Source organism: Betta splendens, chromosome 5, assembly GCF_900634795.4.
Source record: "Betta splendens chromosome 5, fBetSpl5.4, whole genome shotgun sequence".
Lineage (NCBI taxonomy): Eukaryota > Metazoa > Chordata > Actinopteri > Anabantiformes > Osphronemidae > Betta > Betta splendens.
Genome location: NC_040885.2, coordinates 14,104,597 through 14,125,925, shown reverse-complemented (window position 1 = coordinate 14,125,925; position 21,329 = coordinate 14,104,597). Strand labels below are relative to the sequence as shown.

Below are 21,329 nucleotides of genomic sequence, written 5' to 3'. Positions count from 1 at the left end.
TCCATTCCTACCGTGCAGCCGTCCTCCATCACGCTGTAAGTGAAGCGGCTGTTGCCCTCAGCTCGGATCTCCACGTCGTTGGAGCCCTGCAGGAGCACGGCCTTCTTCAGGTTGCTTGTCGAGGCATCCATGTAGGCCACGCTGTTCTTACAGTGGTAGGTGAGGTTTTGAGAAGCCTCGGTTGAAAGCAATCTCAGGAAGGTCATCTGAATGGCAGCAGTGTTGGGCGCCAGGCTGTCATCACCGTAGCTGAACTGCAGGAGGTCACAGGTAGGAAGAAGCGAATATAACAGTCAGTGCTGTTGTTTTAACTAACAAAGGGGACGTTCTGCCCTGTTTTAGCTTAAATGATTGCACAGAAACATGTGACGTGACTCACGTGAAATCCTCCAGTCATTGTTTCGCCGAACCAGATGTGCTTGCGGTCCTTGCTCTTGCTGGACCACCAGTTCTTACGAGGAATGTTAGAAGGTCTGGGATGGACACAGGACTCTCCTGTCTCCATGTTGCAGAAGACTTTGATTGCATCAACTGTGCAACCCTGATTAGGATCAATCCAGTACTCTCCTATAGAAGGAGATCAAGGAAAGATCAGCCTCTAGGGTAAAATTACTCCATAATTAATGGATGGGATGGTTTGAAAAAAAAACTCTAAATCAGAAGCAAGCAACAACTCCCAGACATCACAGTCTATATTTACCTCAACATTTACCTTTGCTAAACTTCCTGTCAGCATTAAATGTCAAATGCCTAGTTTACATCCGTTTCATCATCTCAGCCCAATTTAACAAATTCTCCATGGTGTCACTCACCGCTCTTCCAGTCAGGATGGCAGAGCTTCAGGTCTCTGCAGGTGCGAGCTGGGTTCTTCTTGGATCCCTCGGGGCTGCGGATGTTCTCAATTTGGTTGTTTAGAGATTTAAGAGTGGCATCGACCTCGGCATCATGCTGACGGAGGTTTCCGGAAGCCTGGTCGGCCCTCATGTACCTGAGAGGATCAGGGGACTTCTCGGTCTGCCCCAGACCAGCAAAGGCAGACATGTCAATGCCAGGCCCAGGGGGACCAGGAGGACCGGGGGGTCCGGGGGTTCCAGGGGGACCCTGAGAGCAAGAGATTGAAAAAGAGTGATTTAAAATTTTAGCAAAATAATCCCACACTAAGTTACAATTACTATGTATTTGCCCTAAAAAAATATGATCAGTACTCACAGATGGACCAGTCTCTCCACTGCGACCACGAGGTCCAGGGGGACCAATGGGTCCTGGCAGACCATTTGCACCATCTTTTCCAGCGGGACCAACAGGTCCAGGTGGTCCCTGTATTCACAGATAATGAAAAATGTTTGATGCTAGGTTCTAATGACAAAGAAAATTATTTTAATTGGATATATAAGTATAAGTGTTATTGGTAAGTTTGCATACTCACTCTCTGTCCAGACGGTCCAGCAGGTCCGGTAGCACCCTGGTCTCCACCTTGACCCTACAGCACATGATAATTTTTACATATACTTTGAAAAGTCTCAAAAACTGTAATTGAGACATGATCAATACAATACAAAAGTCTTGATGCACATATTTCTACTTCTTCTGGCTGCTTACCGGAGGTCCAGGAAGACCCTGCAGACCAGTGAAACCTCTGTGTCCTTTCTGTCCTCTCTCGCCAGACTCTCCTGCCTCACCCTTGTCACCGCGAGGCCCTTGTGGTCCCTGGGGAGTGGACAACATCCTAATTCACCTTTGATTGTCAGGTAAAATGTTTATGTAAACACCAAAACATAGTAGCGTTCCAAACTGTGTTCACTTGTCAGAAATAAGCAGATACGTACAGGCATTCCCCTGGCTCCAGCAGGGCCTGGAGGTCCTGCAGGTCCTTGTGCACCCTGAAAAAACAAAACTAGATATTAAAGAAGCACTAGCTACTAGCTAGCTAATTTTATGACCTACTTCACTAATAAGGGTACTAACTGTTCCTGTAAGTTAGCTGCTAATTGTTGCTTGTTACACACTGTACCACAGATTAAATGACACTACATATACGTCACAGATGTTCTATGAATATTGACTTTGATGAACTAAGAAGTGTTCAAGGAGCAAATAATGCAGATAATTAGAAAAACTAAAGCTCTTAAGAACTGTACTTCAGTAATTGCCATGAGAAAGGAAAAGTGATGAGCACAGAAGTCATTACAGTTAGTCAAGGATGAAACACTTGAGACATCTTCCTCTATACTTATGTGCCATCAGACAGATTTCTAATCTTCAGCAGGTGAAACATGACCTAATTAAAGCGATGCTTCTTCTTTGCCCACATTAATGCTTTCAAAATGTGTTCTGTTCTATGAAATAAATCACTTTGCGTTTTTAGACAGTTCCCCTTGTGTTGTTGCTGCTACTCACAGCCTCTCCTCTGTCTCCCTGTTTGCCAGTGGGACCAACTGGGCCAGGAGCACCAGGACCACCTGGAGCACCAGGAGCACCAGCTGGACCGGTGTTACCACGATCACCCTGCAGCACACAGAGCACAAACGTGAGACAATGAACTTGGTTACTAAGTGTAGAAAAACCTATGTATGCTGCATTAAAATGAACAACTACTCGTCCCACTGCTTATCTGCAGCAGCAACAAAGTTGCATTGTGTGCAATTTCATAATTTACAGCGAGTGGTAGTCAATAAAAAAAGATATGCTCAATATAAAACCGAAGAGCACCATCAGAAACAAATAAGCAATGCAATCAATCTTTTATTATCTGCAGGATATCATGAATATTCAGAAAGCAGCAAGTACATTAGCTGTATATACATTTGGCAGGTGCTTTTATCCAAAGCAATTTACAAATGAACATACTGTTCATTCCAAAAGCTACGGTTCATGGGGCTCGGTGTCTTGGACATCAAAGGAAATAAGACTAAGTCTCCTGCCAAGTGGCCCCGTTCTACCTACAGTATTTATCACAGCAGTTGCATATTCTGACCTTGATTCCAGCAGAACCGTCTCTACCAGGAGGCCCATCAGACCCAGGGTTGCCCTGTAAGAACAACACTAACAGTTAGCAGCTTCTACATCCGCTCATCCAGATGTCCTGTTGAATACAAATCAACTGCATAATGAGCCCGGCTCCAACAAAACACATTAATAATATGGTGTAAACACAATGCAAATGCACACATGACGCAAAAAGCAATGCATTTTAACAGGCTTGGCCTCCACATCAAACTCTGCTGCGTAAATCTGACAGTTCATCGCCACCGGGTTAATTACAGTGTGGCAGATGTCAAACCAAGCGCGCGCACACACACACACACACACACACACACACACACACACACACACACACACACACACACACACACACACACACACACACACACACACACACACACTGACCTCTCTACCAGGCTCTCCTGCAGGTCCAGTGAGTCCAGGAGGTCCAACAGGTCCAGGGGGTCCACGGTCTCCTGCCCCACCAGAAGCTCCCTGTTTACCAGGCTCACCCTGAAAGACAGGCAAAGGCGATTTACTTCATTTTGTTTATGCAGCTAGTAGTAGATCCTCTAAAATCAACATTAACCACTAGTAAGTAAGTATAGTGCTTAGAAGACCCACTAACCAAAGTCTTTTAGCAGGTACCCATATTACTTGATCTATAAACTCAGTATAGTTACTTTGTATCTGAATGGAAATGAATAAATTCAAAGATGACTTCAAAGGTAACAAACCAAACTCTATCTCCAGGTCTAACTTGTGTTCTAAAAGGCAATTTCACAGCTTGAGAGGTTTCTGGGCGAGTTTGGCATCTCGGCTGCTTTCCTGGCATCCCTTTGATGCACACTAATCAATAATTCATAGTAAGGACATGCCCACTGAGATGTTGTAAATAGAGGACATGGCTCATGTCACATATCACATATCAAACAGTGCAAGATGCAGGCAGTGGATGCCGTCTTGTCACATGTCATGCTGTACATCAAATGGAGCCAGCTCACTCTGGCTTATGTGACGTGATCTGACTGTGATCCAAGGACGCAGCAACGACAGGCCGGAGCTCGTATCCACACTAAAACATCACCATCAGGCGTTGTGCTTTTAAGGCAGACCACTCAGTGTTTTTAGTAAGAGCCTGTTTTTATTATTTAGAGGTTCATAGATATACAGTATGTTGCACGCAAAAAGACACATGCCAAAATAAAAACTCGCAATCTGCTGACGCACAAGGCTCAGATTGTGATTTCACTTTGACTTATAACTGACAAGAAACAAAATAATCTCAAAAATCTGTTTTTATACCTGTCCTGATATTTACCAGTAGTAGAATGGATGCAGGTTACGTGTGATTATTTAAACTGTTAAATAATTTTGCTCTGTTAATATACATTTGTTATGCATTCATACAAATAAAATATGTTGGCTCTGAGATTTATTTAATCCAATTAACTGATAGCACTAACACTGTGTTACTCACAGAAGGACCAGGCAGTCCAGGGAATCCTCTCTCCCCACGCTGTCCAGGTAGACCAACGATACCGCGCTGCCCAGCCAGACCCTGAGGACCTGAAGGACCAAGCGGACCCTGAGAGGGAACAGGATGAGGTGGGAAATGTAAATGTACTGCTGGGTTGTTAAATCTGACTCAGTCTCCATTAATTACAGTAACACCTGCAGCACTTTGTTTCATTTCTATATACAAATCCTGTTCATTCAAGTGTAAAATGACATTGTTGTGCTTTTATGAGTTTGCCTGTTTCTTTCTGTGTGGGGTAAAAGTAAATTACACAGATTTATTATTGCTACAACCAAACTATTTCATTCAACAGAATAACAAGCAATTTACACCCAAACAATCTTTTTGTTGATTTGATTTATATCTTCCGTGATTTCATTGACCTCTCAATCAGACCTCGCTGGTCTACTTCAGCACACCACCACAGTCCTGTCTGGCACATGTCCTGTGGTGTGACAGCGACATGATTCAGCTCGACTGATGTGTTGAAGCTTGGGTTATAGACTCGTGCCTAATCTGTAAGTGTTGAGTTTGCAGTCATCCATGATATGTCACTAACTTGACAGGGACTGTTGTAGTGTGTTTGTGTGAGTGCAGGCAATGCAAAGGGCTGGGGTTCTGTCTAGACCTGCTATAACAGTCAGTGATGGACACATCTTATTAATGGAGTGTTCTTGGCTGCTGTCTGCTATGGATGAAAGCGGCTCGTTGGGCTGACAGTCAACAAGTCAACAGAAACAAAGGAGGCAAATGTATTTAATCATTATTTTCCACATGAATGAACAATCTGAGGAGTAAGTGTTTAATGGCTCACTCACAGGAGGACCGTCCTCTCCAGCATCTCCCTTTTCTCCCGGAGCCCCAGCAGGACCACGAAGCCCAGCATCACCCTGTCTGCCTGGGGGTCCATTGTCCCCCCTCACACCCTTGGGTCCATCTTTGCCCGGGGGGCCAGCAGGTCCAGCAGGCCCAGGATTACCCTATGAGAAGCCATGAGGAGGAAATACATGGAGCAGAATAACTTTCCAATACATGTTGGTTCTGTTGCATAAACTCCACATTTATAAAACCAACACTGTTTCTATTTTGTCTGTGCATCTTGTGCAACTATTAATATCTTGTTTCTCACATTAGCAGATTTACGCAATCTGAGGTGCTTCTCACAATATGTTGCACTTCCTTTTAGTCTGTAGAAGTACGATAACTCGCATTGTGCCGGACATGCTGTTCTATCACACGTACATGCTGAGACAGCGAGTGTTACTGGTGAAAATTAAAAAGGTTTTGTGACAATAAGCCGGGTAACATTTTGACAAGACCCCTGTATTCGTTCTGCAGTATCTGGTTCATTCTGGCCATTTATTAAACTTCCATAAGTTTACGTGAACTGCGAGGCGGCTGGGTTTATCTATAACATTAAGAGACTGAACTTACATTGGGACCTGGGGGTCCAACTCGACCAGCAGCTCCAGGGAAACCAGTGGCACCCTAAAAGTAAAAGAACAATTTAGACAAATTATGAGCAACTAGAAGTCTGGACTTCGTTATACAACTTCTGAAATCTTACTTACAGGAGGTCCCTGAGCACCGCGAGCGCCTTTAGGTCCAGAAACACCTGTTGGACCCTGAAAGAGGAATGTATTGTACAGTACATCACTGTTTGAAATGACATTACTTTCATATTGAAAAATGAACAATGTTGGAGTTTATTCAGGGGGATGTTCAGCCAGTTCTTATTGTATCTGGTTTGAAAAAAAAGCAGCACGAAGGACACTCTGACAACACAAAGTGAGCATTGAACAGAAAAAAGAAACTATCTGTGCATTTATGCAACAGACAACAACCTTCTCTTTTCACAAAAAGGCAGTCATTATGTGGATAATTTGCTGCTAATGAGAATTAAAAAAGATAATCACAGCTTTGTTATGACTTGGTCAACACTAAGCTAATACTATTTTAATGATATTCATTAGTTTGAGTCTAAATGTAAAAACACCCACTGCAGGTCCAGGGGCACCGGATGGTCCTTGGGGTCCAGGGGCACCAGCGTCTCCCTTCTGTCCAGATTCTCCCTGCTCTCCCTTGATTCCAGGCTGACCATCAGAACCCTGAAAGAAGAAAACGAAGGAGATGAAGTATACATATATATATATATATATATATATATATATAAAACAACCATAAAAGTGTTTCATCATCTTATCCTTCACTCTGTGTGGTGTAAAGCATGGAAGGTTACAGTCTCTAAACTGTGAATCAAAGAGCATCTTGACATCTTGTACAGTTGTGTTAGTCATCGTGACATAAATTCAATAATTAGTCAGAGAGCAACACGGGGAAAACGTATGATAAACTGTGTTGTCATGAAAACATTTTTAATAAGCTGCATCCTTCCATCCATTTAGGAAGGATGCAGCTTATTAAAAACATTAATTAGACATCTGTCTAGAATCTCTGGGCTAAAATAAATGGATGAGCAATACAAAGACTTGCAGCTGTCTACACATTAATCCTTCTCCCCAGTTTAACACACTGAGGAAACAAGATGTGTGCTCAGATAAAAACGATCTGCCAATAGCAAAAACAGGCTTAAATTAGATATCCAAGAGTTTCCAGATATTACTAACAATAGAAAAAGCTTTGTCAGGCTGATGTTTGTCATCAGGCAGCTCACAATCCTTTTTCATAAAAGCTATCTGATAAAATGGACGTTTTTCTCAATCGAAGAAGAAATTAGCCACAGTTTGTCTTAATCACGGTTGACATAGTGAGGTTATATCTTGTATGTCTACTCCGCTTTGCTCCAGTAATAAATAGATCATCTGAATGATGAGTTATTTGCACATTACCTCATTTCTTTAAATTATTTGTATGCATTATATGTATACCTTAGCAATTACACATGCACAGTTCACATCACTTTAGGGCCATAGATTAAATGTCAAGTAATGCATACATGTACAGTAGTCACAGTTTTTAGATTTCAGGAGAGTACAAAAATGGACAATCTTCTTTTTGTTACATACAGGAGGTCCAGCAAATCCAGCAGGTCCTGGAGGTCCGGTCTCACCCCTGTCGCCCTGAACATTGAAGGAAAGGAGACAACAAAATGAACATCCATAATACTTCAGCATTAATGTGAATATTCTCTTTCAAATGATTGCTTCAATTAATCGATGGTTAGAAATCCTTGACGTTAACATGGGAAAACATTTATAAACCCACACATACTGAATAAACACAGATAACACATACCGGTGCACCGCGGGTACCAGGAGCCCCAGAAGGACCAGCAGGACCAGATTCACCCTGGAAGAGAACTCATCAATCAACACCAGCATCACATGTCAAGACCTTCACACTGGGTGTGGCTTTTATGCCCCAATCAGTGTAAACACAGTGTAAATGTACACAGATATGAAATTAAATTACAGGCAACTGTATTTTAGTGATGCTCACCTTCTCTCCGTTGGGGCCAGCAGGGCCAGGAGGACCAATGGGACCTGTGAGGCCCTGTAATAGAAAACATAGTAGAAGGGCTGTTACACCTTTATTTTAGAAACTGGACCTAAAAACATGAAAATCTATTTGCAAAAAGTAAGGATTTTAACTTTATACTCACTCTGGCGCCATCTTTGCCTGAAGCACCTTCAGGTCCTTTCTCCCCAAGGTCGCCCTATAATGGAAAAAAGTAAGTGAGCAGGTTCGTGAAGATTCTACATATTTAACAAATGCCTATTCTGTGACTAAGTCATTCATGTCGTGACTTACTCTGTCTCCTTTGGGCCCAGGAATGCCGGCACCTCCTCTCTCTCCAGGCATACCCTGCAGGCCAGGTGGTCCCTGGGCTCCTGCGGCACCAGCGGGTCCAATGGCTCCCTGTTACGATGGATAGATAAATGAAAACACAGAACCCTAAGCAGACCCCCGTTACTGCACAAGGTGTGTTTCCTCACACTGCCAAGGCCTGTTTTTGTCACATTTAATCTTCCTGCTGCCTTATTTATGTGTCAGTCACCACCACAAATGGTCTTGTCACATAGTGAGGCACCATGTAATTATTCAAAGGAGCCACTCACAATCACTTTTTCTCAGAATTTTCTTTTCAAGGTTCAGAGAATTTAAAGAAACAAAAGTTCCTCCCTGGCTTCATTGCCAACGTCCTGGATCAAGTGTACTATAAAAACTTCAAGTTCACTTTTAACTCTGTATTTTAAGTAGACAGGGGAGTTTTATCGTTTAGCATATGGTAAAACTATATAAAAAGTCCACCAGTCCCACCTGGTCAGACGCTGACGGGCTTATCAGCAGTGCTTCCTGCCACAGCCCCTCACTGGACATCAGACACACAAACACCAACTGTAATGGCTATGGCCGACGCCAGCTCAGCGTTGGCTGTGAATACATTAAAGGCTACAGTCTAACTTCTAGTTCAGCAAATCATTCTCCAGCTTCGTCAAAAACGAGCCTCAGCATCCGTGTCCTCTTCCATCACCCCTCCCCCATCTCTCATGCTGGATCTATAATCCCCATCTTCTCTATCTGCTCCTGGCTGACCTTAACGCAAGGAAACCTAAAAACTGGGATTAAAATCTGACCAGATAACAAACCGAAAGTGGAAATTGGAGCTGCACTGAGCTGCCTCTAGTCACGCTCTGCGATTGTGACAAATTTCTGATTGGAAATACAAATAACTTGATAAAATAAATTGTTATGATTATTTTAACATGTACAGTATGTATTTAATTAATATAAAAAATGAAAAATAAATTTGCATAAAAATGTAATCGTGTAGTAGGACAGTGACTGTAACAGTGTCTAGTCATTCTAAAGGCTTCAGTTAGAGGAACTTGTCAATACATACTATATAAAAAAGCAGAAACAGACAGACAAGCTTTCTTATCGCTTTACTGTCTCGTGACCCTTCCATTTATCCTGTGACCTCTGGTAGCGTCCCAGACCCAGAGCCTTAGTGTGCTCGTAGATTAAAACACTTTTATCAAGTAGAAAACTGACAGCACACACTTCGCCAACTCAACATGGCCAATTGGGTGCCAGGATCTGGTTGGTTTGCTTTATCCAATAAATCACAATTTGGGGGAAAAACACTAAAACAGCTGCAGACGAAAATATTGAATGTACACAGCTCAACTCACCTCAGGTAATTATTATTTGATCACATGCCCAGATTGTTGTGTATCCTCTGCTGCATGCGATAGGAATACAGACGTAGTGCAGAATTACATATGCTGATGGTGTGTGTGTGTGTGTTTGTGGACCTCAGTAAACTTATCTCATAATAAAAAAGCAGCTTTTTCCTAGTGTTAGACTAAACGGTGAACTCACCTTGGGTCCATCGCTACCAGGAGTTCCAGGCAGACCTCTCGGTCCCTGCAGACCCTGCGTGCCAGCTGCTCCTCTCTCTCCGGGGAAACCACGCTCTCCCTGAACGGTGACACAGGGAAAATCAGTGGGCCGGGCCGATAATCAGCGAGCCGAAGAACAGGGAGGTTAACTGAAGACTGTCAACTTACTCTGGGTCCGGTAGCACCAGCAGCTCCAGCCTCTCCAGGAACACCCTAGATAAAAGAAAAAGGGAACAAGCAGGGTCTGTTTATAACAAGTCACTGTTCATTAAACACCTCACCTTTTGATTTACTTTAAAACAGAATAGATGATTCAGTACCACTAAAGGATTATTTCATGCTATTGTAAAGCTTTACTTCCACGTGAGATTTGCTGTTACACACAAACAGGAGGAAAGTCCTGTATGTGTAACTGCCATAGTGGCTACTGTCAAGTAATTTAGATAACAGCATAAACCAATTTACTTCAGCATAGATTATCGCGTGTCGGCTATCGAGGAATAATCCCAGCATTTCTGCCGCAATTATGTGACATTTTCAGCTGTCTGTCACGGGGGAAAATGCACAAACCTGGTCTCCGGGTTTTCCTCCCTCACCAGGAGGGCCAGGGGGTCCAGGCAGACCCTGCGTACAAGGAGAAATTGTGTCATAAACACAGATTTAGCTAGCAGCATTCCATGCACAGCAATAATCATGATAATAACACAATATTCTGGTTAGCAAAAAAAATATAACAGCATTCTGAAAACAGGCAGAAAACAAATATGTTAGGACATTTTTTATCAGCTTCGAGTGTAATGATGTTTACACCCCCCTGCAGAATACCACAAATAAACACTTTATGTGGTCATGTAGTGTAGTGTAAACATAGTGAAATAATGCTTTCCTAAACACAATAAGAGAAACAAATACATTGTTACACAAAGTTTATCAGGCAATTCAAGGTAAGGGTTTAAGTAGACAGACCTGGAAGCCTGATGGACCGGGCTGTCCCTGCTCTCCTCTCTCTCCAGCAGGGCCCTACAGAGATAATACATAATTCTTAATCACAGCCGCTGTCTACTGTATTTAAGGGTAAGCATAGTAATTTCCCTGATATGAAGATTAACACTGTGCGGACCATTCTCGTATCAGTAAACACTGGAGCCGCCACTGCTTTTGTAGATCAGGTTTTCCCCAGTTAAAGTGCATTGATATCATTTAATTATTTTGTTTGCACAAAAGCACTACAGTAACTTCAAAACAAGCTAAAGGTCTGTGCATCAGTGATGACACCCTGCATTGTCTAGACATTTGTGTCAAGGGCGATTTCTTCCCCAGACGGCGCTATCATTGAAGCCGTCTGGGGAATGGAGATACCAAAGGTTGCTTCTAAGTCCACACCAAGAAAAGGGGAAGATAAGATCAGTGTTGAAGCTATGTGGAGTAGCATAGGGGAGATAGGGATACGTACGCCGGGGCCAGGGGGTCCGGCAGCACCGGTTTCTCCATCTTTGCCGGGCAGACCCTAAGGACATGAAGGAAGAGTGAGCAAAAAAGGGAAATGGAGGGATGCAAACAAATAAATATCAACATTTAAAATGAAGGTGACGCTGTTTGGCAGATAAATATCTGAAAGCTATAAGTGAGAAGGATTCAGAAGCTAAGCTACAGAATCACAGCAGCTGTAAAACAGAACAAAACTACAATTATGTGAAATCTTTTGGTTTTCACATACTTCAACATGTTGAGTTGTGTAATATATAATTCAATGATTTTAAGTTGCACACTTGATTTATTTATCTTTATATTAATAATAACTAAATATTACCTACCCTTAGACCAGGAGCTCCAGCCAACCCTTTCTCACCAGACTTTCCAGGCTCACCCTAATCACAGCACAATCAACAATAGCATTATTTCAATTTAGAGGACATCTTTGTTCCCCTTTCATATAAAAATGTGTGTTTAAACACCTACAGTTGCTCCCTTGGGTCCAGGGAAGCCCATGACGCCAGGCTGTCCGCGGGCTCCCTGTGGGCCAGGGGGTCCTGGACGTCCGTCCTCACCAGCAGCTCCCTGGTCAGAGACAGTTTAGCTACAGAGCATATTTACAGCTTGTTGTTGTGTAAAGTCAAAAGCAGCTGGAAAAAGATGGACCTGACAGTGAGGCAAAAACTGGAGCCCACAGTGGAAGGTGCTATACTGCCTCTCTATTGGTTTTTAACTGGGAAGCTGCTCAATAATTACTTTAGAAACTGGGTCAGGACTGAAGGAGCAGGTTTGGATTGGGGTGTAGCAGACAAATGTCCAGCATGCTCACAGGAAGTGAAGCAGTCTATTAATTTGTTGACATTTCCAGCCTTCCTAGCTCCAAAATAAAAAAATAAATATACAAATAAAGAAAATGCCTGTGCTGGGACTTCATTGCCGCAAGTGTGACGTCTCTGCCCTATAAACCAGAACAGGTTTAATTGAAATATAAACATCGCTGGAGATGAGGCTGCCGAATCATTTAATGAAACCACTGTCGAGTCATAATGTGATGAGAGCACATTTGGCAAAATTGCAATTTTCTCTCTCTAGCTGTTCCCCGTAAAATAGAGAAAAGAATAAAACACTGAACATGATTTATGTGGAAGCTGTAGAAGCTGTGTCATTATAACAGGGCTCTTTATTATGTCCCAGCATAAATCAGCGGACTTACTGAAGGTCCAACTTTGCCTTGAGGACCAGCGTCACCAGGGCGTCCAGTCAGGCCCTGTTAACGAAGGAGACAGATGATGACACTCACCAGACATCTGTATGTAGACAAATGTTCGCTGATGAATTCAACTGTAAGACAGCAACTCGCGGAGGTAACTAAAATCATAAACATGAATGAAAAAAAACATTTAGCTGGAAGGAGCTATCTGAGCTCAGGTTGGAGATTTAGATCAAGCCACCTATTTTATATATCAAAGTTTGTTTACAGTTCACAGGAGTACAACTGTTTACAGTTGACTCATAGGAGAGAGACATGCACAGAGTCTGATAAATTGCCTCAAGAGATGTCATTTCAGCAGCAACAGCCTTAATGTCTGAAAATGAAAAACACCTGTATTTTTCAGGGTATGTCAGCATTCACAGATTAAATTTTGACTACATTATTTCAAATTTAGTTTAGTTTCAATTTGTTCATGTGATCTAAACTTAGCATAGATCTCAGAGAATATTATGTTTATCTTGATTTTATGAATTAAAAGGCAGTAAAGACTTGGGGCTGATCCGAGTTACTGTACAGTTGGATAATAATTGTTTAACTGTGTTTGATATGTGTATCCTGTTTAAATACTGACCACACTTTGATAATACACAGTTTGAAGAGGACAAACATACCCTGGCACCAGGCAAACCAGACTCTCCAGGACGGCCTGGGTCCCCATTAGCACCCTTGGGTCCACTGGCACCAGCGGGTCCTCGCTCACCAGGGGCTCCCTGAGAATAAAAAGGAAATTGGTCAATCAGTCAATTACTGAAGAGAGGACACTTCAATCTTCCAACTCTCATGGAAGTGAATATCTTTTTTAATCGTGGGAAGTTTCATTGACCTGCCGGAGATGAGCAGATTGAATTCTGACAAATTCATCGTGGAATAAATGAAACAATGTGGCAGGAAGATAACGTTAAATGAGACTCTGGCTTTAGTGATTTGGAACATGTAGGTCACATGGGGATGTGAGCTGTTCTGCCATCTTGTGGCCATGTGGTAAAGTTACTTTGGTCAGTGCAGCCCTTGCATTGAGTTTCATTCCACAAAAAAGCAGCATTAGTATTGTATTTCACTGTTTGTCTAACACAGTATGAAGTAAGGCACAGCTCCTTCACAGCAGAGATTCTGTTCCTACCTTGGGACCAGCCAGACCATCTTGACCAGGGAAACCACGGTTACCAGGAGCTCCCTTCACAGAACATGAAGCAAGACTTAATGATTTGTTTGCAAGACTATTACAAATTCAAACAGAGGAAATCTGAAGGTGAGTTTCTACAGCAGGCTAACAAAGTTTCTACTAATCTGCTGACACTCACTCTCTCTCCAGGAGGTCCGAGTGGCCCAGCAGCACCGGGCTCACCCCTGGGTCCTCGCTTGCCCTCTTCTCCTATTGGCCCAGGTGCTCCCTGAAGCCCAACTGGTCCCTGAAAAACACAACAGAATGCATTAATACACTGACTAGAGGAACAAGACAAAAATAATACATAAAGAAAGAAGATGAAACTTACAATTTCTCCTTTGGGCCCAGCCTCTCCCTTAAATCCTGGAATACCTGGGTCTCCCTACACAAACACAAACGAGACAAACAGGAACACACAGAGGGACAGTTAGTATTTGGAACAGAAAGTAAGAGCAATATTTCACGTGTCAATTACAAATTCATACATACAGATGTTCCTTTAGGTCCAAGAGGTCCAGTAGCTCCCTGAGGCCCTGGAGGCCCACGAGGTCCAGGGAAACCAGGAGCACCAGCGATACCAGGCGCACCCTAAAATAAAAAGAGACTTAAGGTCTAAGAAAAGGCGGCCACTTTATTGACTCTGTGTGGAGTCACAGCAGTTTTTGATTAGTGGCTACAAGTCGGCAGCATAACAGCATCAGTGACAATAATATAATAACAGTAATATTATTAATAATATACTGTAGTCTATTGACTGTTCCAAATTATTACTGTAACTAAATTACCTGCAAAACTCACAGAAAACAGAAACAGAAAATACTTACAACTGATCCTTTAGCTCCATTGATGCCATCAGTTCCAGGGTTGCCCTATAGATAGAAAGGAAGGGAATGGAACCGTGATTCATTTTTTCATTGGCAGCCTTCTTTTCTAAATATATGTTTACAGCTTCACTTACAGAAGCACCAGAAGGTCCAGGTGATCCAGGTGTGCCAGACTCTCCACGAGGTCCTTGAGCACCTTCAGGTCCACGAGCTCCAGTAGGTCCAGCTTCTCCCTGACACAAAGAAGACAGTGAAAGAGATGTACCACAGTGCTGCAAAATAATCTATTTAGAAAACATGCAACAGAAAAGCTAATGTTTCCAATAACCATTCTGTCCCCGGGCTAATAAAACCAAATGTACTAAATATTAGATCTGTACATAAATAAATGAGCCACAGTTTCACTTTCAGTTTCACTTTGGGAACTCTCTGCTGCCTCAATGCTTTTGAGCCTCCACCTCTTATGGACACGGGCCAGTTATTATTACCACTGGTGGTACGCAGCCTAATGGTGATGAATGGAATTCCACTGCTATTTCTGCAGCTGTGCAGACTTTGCAGACTCCATACTATGACATAATACAGTTTATGGGTGTTATAAGTGTTTGCAGACACACTTGTGTAGTAGATATTCTTGGCAAGAGGAAGCCACTTAAACATACAGTATGACATAGATTTGAATAGTCAGGAAGTCTTGTTCACTGGGCTGATAGAGGAAAATGCACTAATGAGCTTTCAAGGAGTTACGGTACCAAGCAGGCCTGATCCAATTAGACAGAACAAAGGCTTCTGCAGGTACAAGAGCATAATGTAATATAAGATGGTCCTTCCCATGGGGCTCTTCCTGGAATATTATAAGCACACATTCACACAGAGAGAGGCTATAATCTGTGTTCATTGTGTTTATGGATGCAACTTAATGCAGCACAGCATCACACACATTCCGCCCTAAGTGTAGCTTGCCTCCCGTACTTCTAGTGTAATTTCTGAGTGCACCAGAATTATCACGGGGTTCAATGAAAGTGGCTCACCATGCAGTGGGAAGGTAGAGGGGGACAAAGGGACAAAGGGAGAATAACACTTTTACAACCCCCCCCCCCCCCCCCTCAATAACTTCCTACACAGGAGGCTAAAAGCACTTGCAGCCTTCTCCAATTTCCATGAAGTATTCAAGCTTGGCCCTCACAAGAGCTGCCCAATATCAGCTTAGATTCAATACATCATAAAGAATGTGTTTACAAAACCCATCACTTCATCTGAAAATGTAAAATGGTGATTTCCGTTTCTCACAGAAACAGAGAGACGGACACAGACGGCTTCTTAAATAAAACAGCAGCCAGAAGAAAAACAGTAAGAAACACTAATAAAACTATATCAGTGACTTTAATACCTTGGAACCAGGTGAACCTGGGAATCCTGAAGCTCCAGAGGGACCAACAGGGCCCTACAGACACAAAGACGAGTCAGTTAAACATCACTGACATTTAAAGGTTAGCGCTGCGTGTGATGAAAATGATTTAGACTAGACCAAAAATGGCACTGACCGGGGGACCAGCAGGACCTGGCAAGCCATCGTTTCCCCGAGCTCCCTGTATGAAGTAAGCACTAGACGTCAGCACATGGCACAAACAGAGGTTAACTGTTCGAAAAGCTACTTTTAGACATCAAATCCTTAAATTTCAAATTCTTAAACGCAGACTGAAACGTCTACAATGTTCACTGTGAGCCTGATTCTAGTGTGCAGATCGAGAGGATGATGCTCACAGCAGCCCCGCTTGGTCCAGGTCGGCCTCTTTCTCCAGGCAAACCACGAGGTCCCTGTGTCGAAGAGGAAGAGGGGAAAAGGCCTTTACTATGAGTTTCTGATTCATTCCATTCAGAAATCATGCTAAACTAATGTCGTGTTCATAAATACACACCATGGGTCCAGGAGCGCCGCTCTCCCCAGGAGCCCCAGCCTCACCCTGGAGAGCAGAGATTATTCAGTGGTGTTATTAATGTGGCGACAAGGCAAGAGTGATGTACAGTACGATCATCAACACAGACAGAAAAATACAGAAGTATGTTGATAAATCATATATGTTTATGGATGAGAAAATACTACCTTAGAGCCAACCGCTCCAGTTTCTCCCTTTGCACCATCCAGTCCTGAATAACCCTAGAATAATTTACACAAGTTAGAAAAAATCCCCACAAACAAACCATCTGACTTTCCTGAAGACCCCCATCAGACAACAAGCACACTCACTCTGTGTCCCTTGATGCCAGGCAGCCCAGGTGTCCCTGGGAATCCACGGGCTCCCTGTGATACAAGGGCAGACATGATGTCATGACGGCACCATCTGAGCAGCCTGAGGTTACAATCAGTCTATTTACTGCTGTAGAATATCCTATAATATTGTTTTTTACCTTACGTCGGCAGAACCAAGCAGTACATAAATAAAAAAATCTCACCTGAGGCCCAGCGGGTCCTCGCTCACCAGATTTCCCAGGTTTTCCAGCTTCACCCTAAAATAGAAGCAGTTATGAATATGTGTCAAAATGTGTGCAGCTGTTGTAGTTTTACCCGGTTTACTGTTTCACTTTTTTTAAGTGGTTGAGTTGCAAGTGCGCGCCCCTAGTGGACAACTTGCAGTATTGCAGGTATAGTGTCACCATGTGGCCATTATTGAGAATTACACTTTTATTTTTAAGATCATTACACCTTTACGTTTTAGAAATGATTTTAAAAAGATGCTGCCAATCATAACCAGAATCAAGTTGTACTTGGTATTTAATATTCTAAAGCACATTCAGTAATTAAACTGGAATAGTTTATATAAACGGGACTATGCTTCACGGTGTGTTCCTGTTTATATTTAAATATGTTTTAACAGTTTTATGAATTTGTGGAAACTTACATCCTCTCCAGGTTTTCCAGGAGGTCCAGAGGGGCCACGAGGACCCATAGCACCCTGTGAGGAAACGAGAAAGCAAAGGTGAGACAAAGTCAATATTTAGAACCAACAGGGGGCACACAGTTCGAACGCTGGCTCCTCAATTACAGCATGTGGTGAAAAACCCTGCATGTTTACTTCATCATATAAAGCAAAGGAGAAAAGGCAAATACACTGTTAATTAGTTCTGTTTTTCAGCATTAAAAAGTGATCGTGATCTGCAGGGGTTGGATAAATAATGAATACAAATGATGGATTTAATTATGCAGTTTTCTGATCCACAACCCTTATTGTGAAATTCAGCTACTTTTATTTTTCTCTCAGTTTATATGAGCTCCACAGGCACAGATTAACACAGCAGTGGTGAGACACTGCTCTGTGGACCTGCCAAGGGAAGGAGGAACCCAGCGGAGAGTGATTCTATAAAGCTACAGGAAGGCCGCACCACCAGGACTTTTCTCTGGGTGTAACAAAGGAATTAAAGAAATATTACAGTGCCAAATTAGTATAAAGCCAAGAGTCTGTGAGAATCAGGTAAAAAGATTAACAAACTTCAAATGTGCTCTTCACAGAGAATGCAGTACGATGGTAGTATGATCATCGGAAAAAATTTAGGTTAAAGGTTAATGCTAAAAGGCTAAAAAGCAGACCTGCTGCAGTAGATTTTCATTTTAAAATCAAGAGCATTCTCATGTATCCTTATAACACAGTGAGCAGCAACAGAGGCGACAAAGAGAGCAACCTGCTGGGGAGGTTTTTAAAATGTTCTGTGCACGCTGGGATACGTACAGTTTGTCCAGGCTCTCCAGGCTCTCCTGGGTTGCCTTGGAAACCTTGTGGGCCCTGGGGTGTAGAAAGAAGAGAAACATGATCAAACATCTTTTATAGATACAGTGACTTTAATGTAGAGCGTCACGCCATTCACTTTTATGACAAATTATCATCACAGCAGATAATGATAACAGTAGTCTGTAGCTGCAGGCACAACCACTGTAGGTCTAAGCTTCAATTATTGAGCTAATCCGAACTTAATTAATCTTAGTTATTCGATTACTTTGTTGTTATTTCACTGTTTAGTCTAACATGTCTAAAAATCAACCAAATAATCATTTTAGCATCTGTTTGTCCACTTCACAATCGGCAACTAGTGACCTTTTCTGCAAATGATAATAATAAATGTAAAAAAATAATGTAGGCAAGTCAACCTCTCCAAATGTATAACATCAAGTTGAGGCAGGTTAGCTGTCACTGAGCACAACGTAATAACTTTAACGCCTGGAAGCGGACAGTAGAGCCGGGCTGTGAGCGGGAGCAGCATGCGGTGCAGGGGCAGCTGCAGGTGGCAGCTGCTTGGAGTTGGCCCAGTTCAGGCAAATTGTCAGGTGCACTACACTGATTCCTAGTTGCGGCGTGAGCTCACGGCCGGCACACGAAAGCGCTGACCGTGCGCCGCTTCCTGTGGAACGGGGCCGTGTGTAAATGTGGCTGCCAGGCACACGGTGCCGTGCTCTCTGCTGCTCTGCTTGAGGCTGTTATGGTATATATTGTTGTATATATTGTTTTTGTATTGTATACGCAACACTTCCTAGTGGAGCCGGCAAGGTGGCGAAGTGCAATTATGAGATTTAGACTGGAGAGGAGGCCGGCGGACACAGGATCCCGTCTACAGGTGGGTCTGGCTCGTGTGTGGGTACTTACAGGTGCTCCGGAGGGGCCGGGGGGTCCTCTGGGTCCCATGGGGCCCTGAGGGGAGGACGAGACACAGGAGGCAACATCAGGATGACATAATCACATCCCCATCACCAACAAAGCCTCTATTATTAGTATTTAATTAGAGATCTGTATTGTGTTACATGAAAAACCTTGTCGGTTTGTGTGTGAATGCTGTGACACTATGAACACGTATTCTCTGCTTTGCCCTGAAGCTGTGTGAAACTCAGTGGCTCTTCTTGTCAAATCCGTAAATCGCTTGGAATTCTTCAGTGACGTCCCGGCTTTCACCTGCTCTTTTGGCTGCTGTCTGTCCCTTCGTTCACTGCACTGTGTGCTGAAGGGCGTGAACTCTACATGACTCCTTGTGCTCTGGACTAGTAATAGAAAAAAAATAACAATAAGCTGAACTAACTGAGGTTATCATGTTTTGTCCCAGAAATGTTTCCTCGTGCGCAGCAAAACAGGATCAGGTGAGATTTTTTAACCTTAATCTTCTCTGCGAGAGTTTCTGGCTGGAATCATACGTCAAAGCAATCCCTCCTTTAACTTTTATGCATCAGTGCTCAACAAGAAAAAAAAATCACATCCTGTGGAGGCAAGACGCTAAGTCTCCACTGCTTCCCCCTCCCACGCTTGCAAACAAACCCAATGAAAAACCAACTGTCCACAGGAACAATACACTGCGAGTTCATGTCAGTTCAATACTCATAGCATAACACAACAACATAACTGACTAAAGAGGAAACAGGCCTCAAACCTCTAATTTACTGAATGCTTTCACCTACTGTATAAAAAAATAGTATCAATAAATGTGCTTTCATAAACCTTCATTCAAGCATTATGTTTGTGCTTCAGGGATGGAAGCCAAAGAAAGTAGAGGGGACTGAAGGTTCCCATTCAGTGGGTGTGGGAAGCCTCCACCTGAGCGGGTGGACACTTATCAATAGGGGCTCTGTGGCTTCAGGACCTCTTCAGGGACATACATGCGTGTTCCTATGTGTGCATGCATTTCAGTCAGCGTGTGTATGGCCGCTTGCATGGCGTGTGTGACTTGTGATTTAACATCGGCCCGGTCGCTCCATTCTTCTAATCCTGCAGCGGGTCAAACGCGCCTCCACCCGGGCCCGAGGCCGCCCTGCGACCACAGCAGCTCCCGGTGAGCTTCTCACGCCGTCTGAGGCGGGTTCTCGCGGCCTTGGACTTCAACCACAATCAGAGGTTTTAATCAGCCCTGCGGGCTCCGCGTGCTGTGTTTATTTCCCGTCAAGATGCAGAAGTTCAGTTCACGTCCACAAAGCAACGTTACAGCACCGGCGACATCACTGGGTCTGTCCTTCAGTGAGTAGCGTGCAGACTTTTAAATCCTGCGTGGGTACTGTACGTCCTCTGGCATCGAAGCATCCGTCTGATAGTTTAGTCTCTTTAGTTCAAAGTAGAAGAAGCTGCTCTGGGTCTGGTCTCTTTTTGTCTGACATTTGCTCGCGATCCATGAAACTGCTGCGTCCTTGCTGAGTCGACCGCAGCAGAAAAAAGAACATGGGCGCGTCGCCATCATCATCATCATCATCATCACCGTCATCGCTCGCTCACCATTGGTCCTTGCATCACACCCATCTGTGCGCCGCCGGACTTCTCGTCAAAGCCACCGGCCATCTGAGCAGCAAAGTTCTGAAAAGCATTGAACAATTATAACTATAGTGAATTTACATATAATGGTTTTGTTAAAGTATTTCTCTCGGAGGCTGAATGTGCTGCCTTTGATTTGCAGATTATGGAGGCGTCGGCCAGTTTTTAATAGACTGAGGGCAGTTTTTTATGTGAATCCTGATACAGACAGTGGGGAGACAGAGGACATATGAGCAGTTTTCATCTCTTTCTCCTTCACAAAGACTCTCCTTGTTTGTTCCCAGAAAAGCTCCTTCCCCTCCCCAAATCTCTCCCTCTACCTCCTGTCCTTCCATCTCCCCTCCCCTCAATCCACCTCCTTTCGTCCTTCCCTGCTGCAAAGAATGAGAGGCATTCGATCCATTCTCCCTCTCAGCGTCCACACGCTGTTGTCCTCCCGCCTCCTCCCACCC

The 21,329-nt window shown here is 43.4% G+C and overlaps 1 protein-coding gene and 2 long non-coding RNA genes across 6 annotated transcripts in view; 2 read left to right on the top strand and 1 right to left on the bottom strand.

Moving 5' to 3' along the window:
* col2a1b (collagen, type II, alpha 1b) overlaps positions 1-21,329 on the bottom strand; it is a 29,915-nt gene that overhangs the window by 1,506 nt on the left and 7,080 nt on the right. For both annotated transcript variants that reach the window (XM_029152341.3, XM_029152339.3), the window contains 46 exons: positions 20,842-20,919; positions 19,237-19,281; positions 18,328-18,381; positions 17,503-17,556; positions 17,057-17,110; positions 16,851-16,904; positions 16,707-16,760; positions 16,522-16,566; positions 16,367-16,420; positions 16,147-16,191; positions 15,993-16,046; positions 14,737-14,835; positions 14,603-14,647; positions 14,268-14,366; positions 14,107-14,160; positions 13,915-14,022; positions 13,734-13,787; positions 13,225-13,323; positions 12,554-12,607; positions 11,827-11,925; positions 11,682-11,735; positions 11,321-11,374; positions 10,834-10,887; positions 10,438-10,491; positions 10,036-10,080; positions 9,848-9,946; positions 8,273-8,380; positions 8,124-8,177; positions 7,961-8,014; positions 7,757-7,810; positions 7,528-7,581; positions 6,502-6,609; positions 6,073-6,126; positions 5,936-5,989; positions 5,320-5,481; positions 4,463-4,570; positions 3,388-3,495; positions 2,975-3,028; positions 2,398-2,505; positions 1,827-1,880; positions 1,600-1,707; positions 1,427-1,480; positions 1,210-1,317; positions 813-1,101; positions 380-567; positions 12-254 (listed from right to left, as the gene is read on the bottom strand). In XM_029152341.3, coding sequence (XP_029008174.1) covers positions 12-254; positions 380-567; positions 813-1,101; positions 1,210-1,317; positions 1,427-1,480; positions 1,600-1,707; positions 1,827-1,880; positions 2,398-2,505; positions 2,975-3,028; positions 3,388-3,495; positions 4,463-4,570; positions 5,320-5,481; positions 5,936-5,989; positions 6,073-6,126; positions 6,502-6,609; positions 7,528-7,581; positions 7,757-7,810; positions 7,961-8,014; positions 8,124-8,177; positions 8,273-8,380; positions 9,848-9,946; positions 10,036-10,080; positions 10,438-10,491; positions 10,834-10,887; positions 11,321-11,374; positions 11,682-11,735; positions 11,827-11,925; positions 12,554-12,607; positions 13,225-13,323; positions 13,734-13,787; positions 13,915-14,022; positions 14,107-14,160; positions 14,268-14,366; positions 14,603-14,647; positions 14,737-14,835; positions 15,993-16,046; positions 16,147-16,191; positions 16,367-16,420; positions 16,522-16,566; positions 16,707-16,760; positions 16,851-16,904; positions 17,057-17,110; positions 17,503-17,556; positions 18,328-18,381; positions 19,237-19,281; positions 20,842-20,919 — 3,786 coding nt within the window. The remainder of the gene's footprint in view (positions 1-11; positions 255-379; positions 568-812; positions 1,102-1,209; positions 1,318-1,426; positions 1,481-1,599; positions 1,708-1,826; positions 1,881-2,397; positions 2,506-2,974; positions 3,029-3,387; positions 3,496-4,462; positions 4,571-5,319; positions 5,482-5,935; positions 5,990-6,072; positions 6,127-6,501; positions 6,610-7,527; positions 7,582-7,756; positions 7,811-7,960; positions 8,015-8,123; positions 8,178-8,272; positions 8,381-9,847; positions 9,947-10,035; positions 10,081-10,437; positions 10,492-10,833; positions 10,888-11,320; positions 11,375-11,681; positions 11,736-11,826; positions 11,926-12,553; positions 12,608-13,224; positions 13,324-13,733; positions 13,788-13,914; positions 14,023-14,106; positions 14,161-14,267; positions 14,367-14,602; positions 14,648-14,736; positions 14,836-15,992; positions 16,047-16,146; positions 16,192-16,366; positions 16,421-16,521; positions 16,567-16,706; positions 16,761-16,850; positions 16,905-17,056; positions 17,111-17,502; positions 17,557-18,327; positions 18,382-19,236; positions 19,282-20,841; positions 20,920-21,329) is intronic.
* Positions 137-3,506, top strand: LOC114856409 (uncharacterized). Its single transcript, XR_003786053.2, has 4 exons — positions 137-270; positions 1,665-1,748; positions 2,427-2,527; positions 3,399-3,506. It is a non-coding gene; the product is annotated as an uncharacterized LOC114856409 (long non-coding RNA).
* Positions 4,465-15,019, top strand: LOC114856408 (uncharacterized). 3 transcript variants are annotated; one of them, XR_008694706.1, is made up of 7 exons: positions 4,465-4,590; positions 5,080-5,253; positions 5,322-6,636; positions 7,530-8,204; positions 8,293-8,443; positions 12,535-13,862; positions 14,727-15,019. It is a non-coding gene; the product is annotated as an uncharacterized LOC114856408 (long non-coding RNA). The 3 variants fall into 3 exon arrangements; XR_008694705.1 differs by lacking the exon at positions 5,080-5,253 and having other exon boundaries at positions 4,466-4,590; XR_008694704.1 differs by lacking the exon at positions 5,080-5,253 and having other exon boundaries at positions 4,471-4,590; positions 6,507-6,636.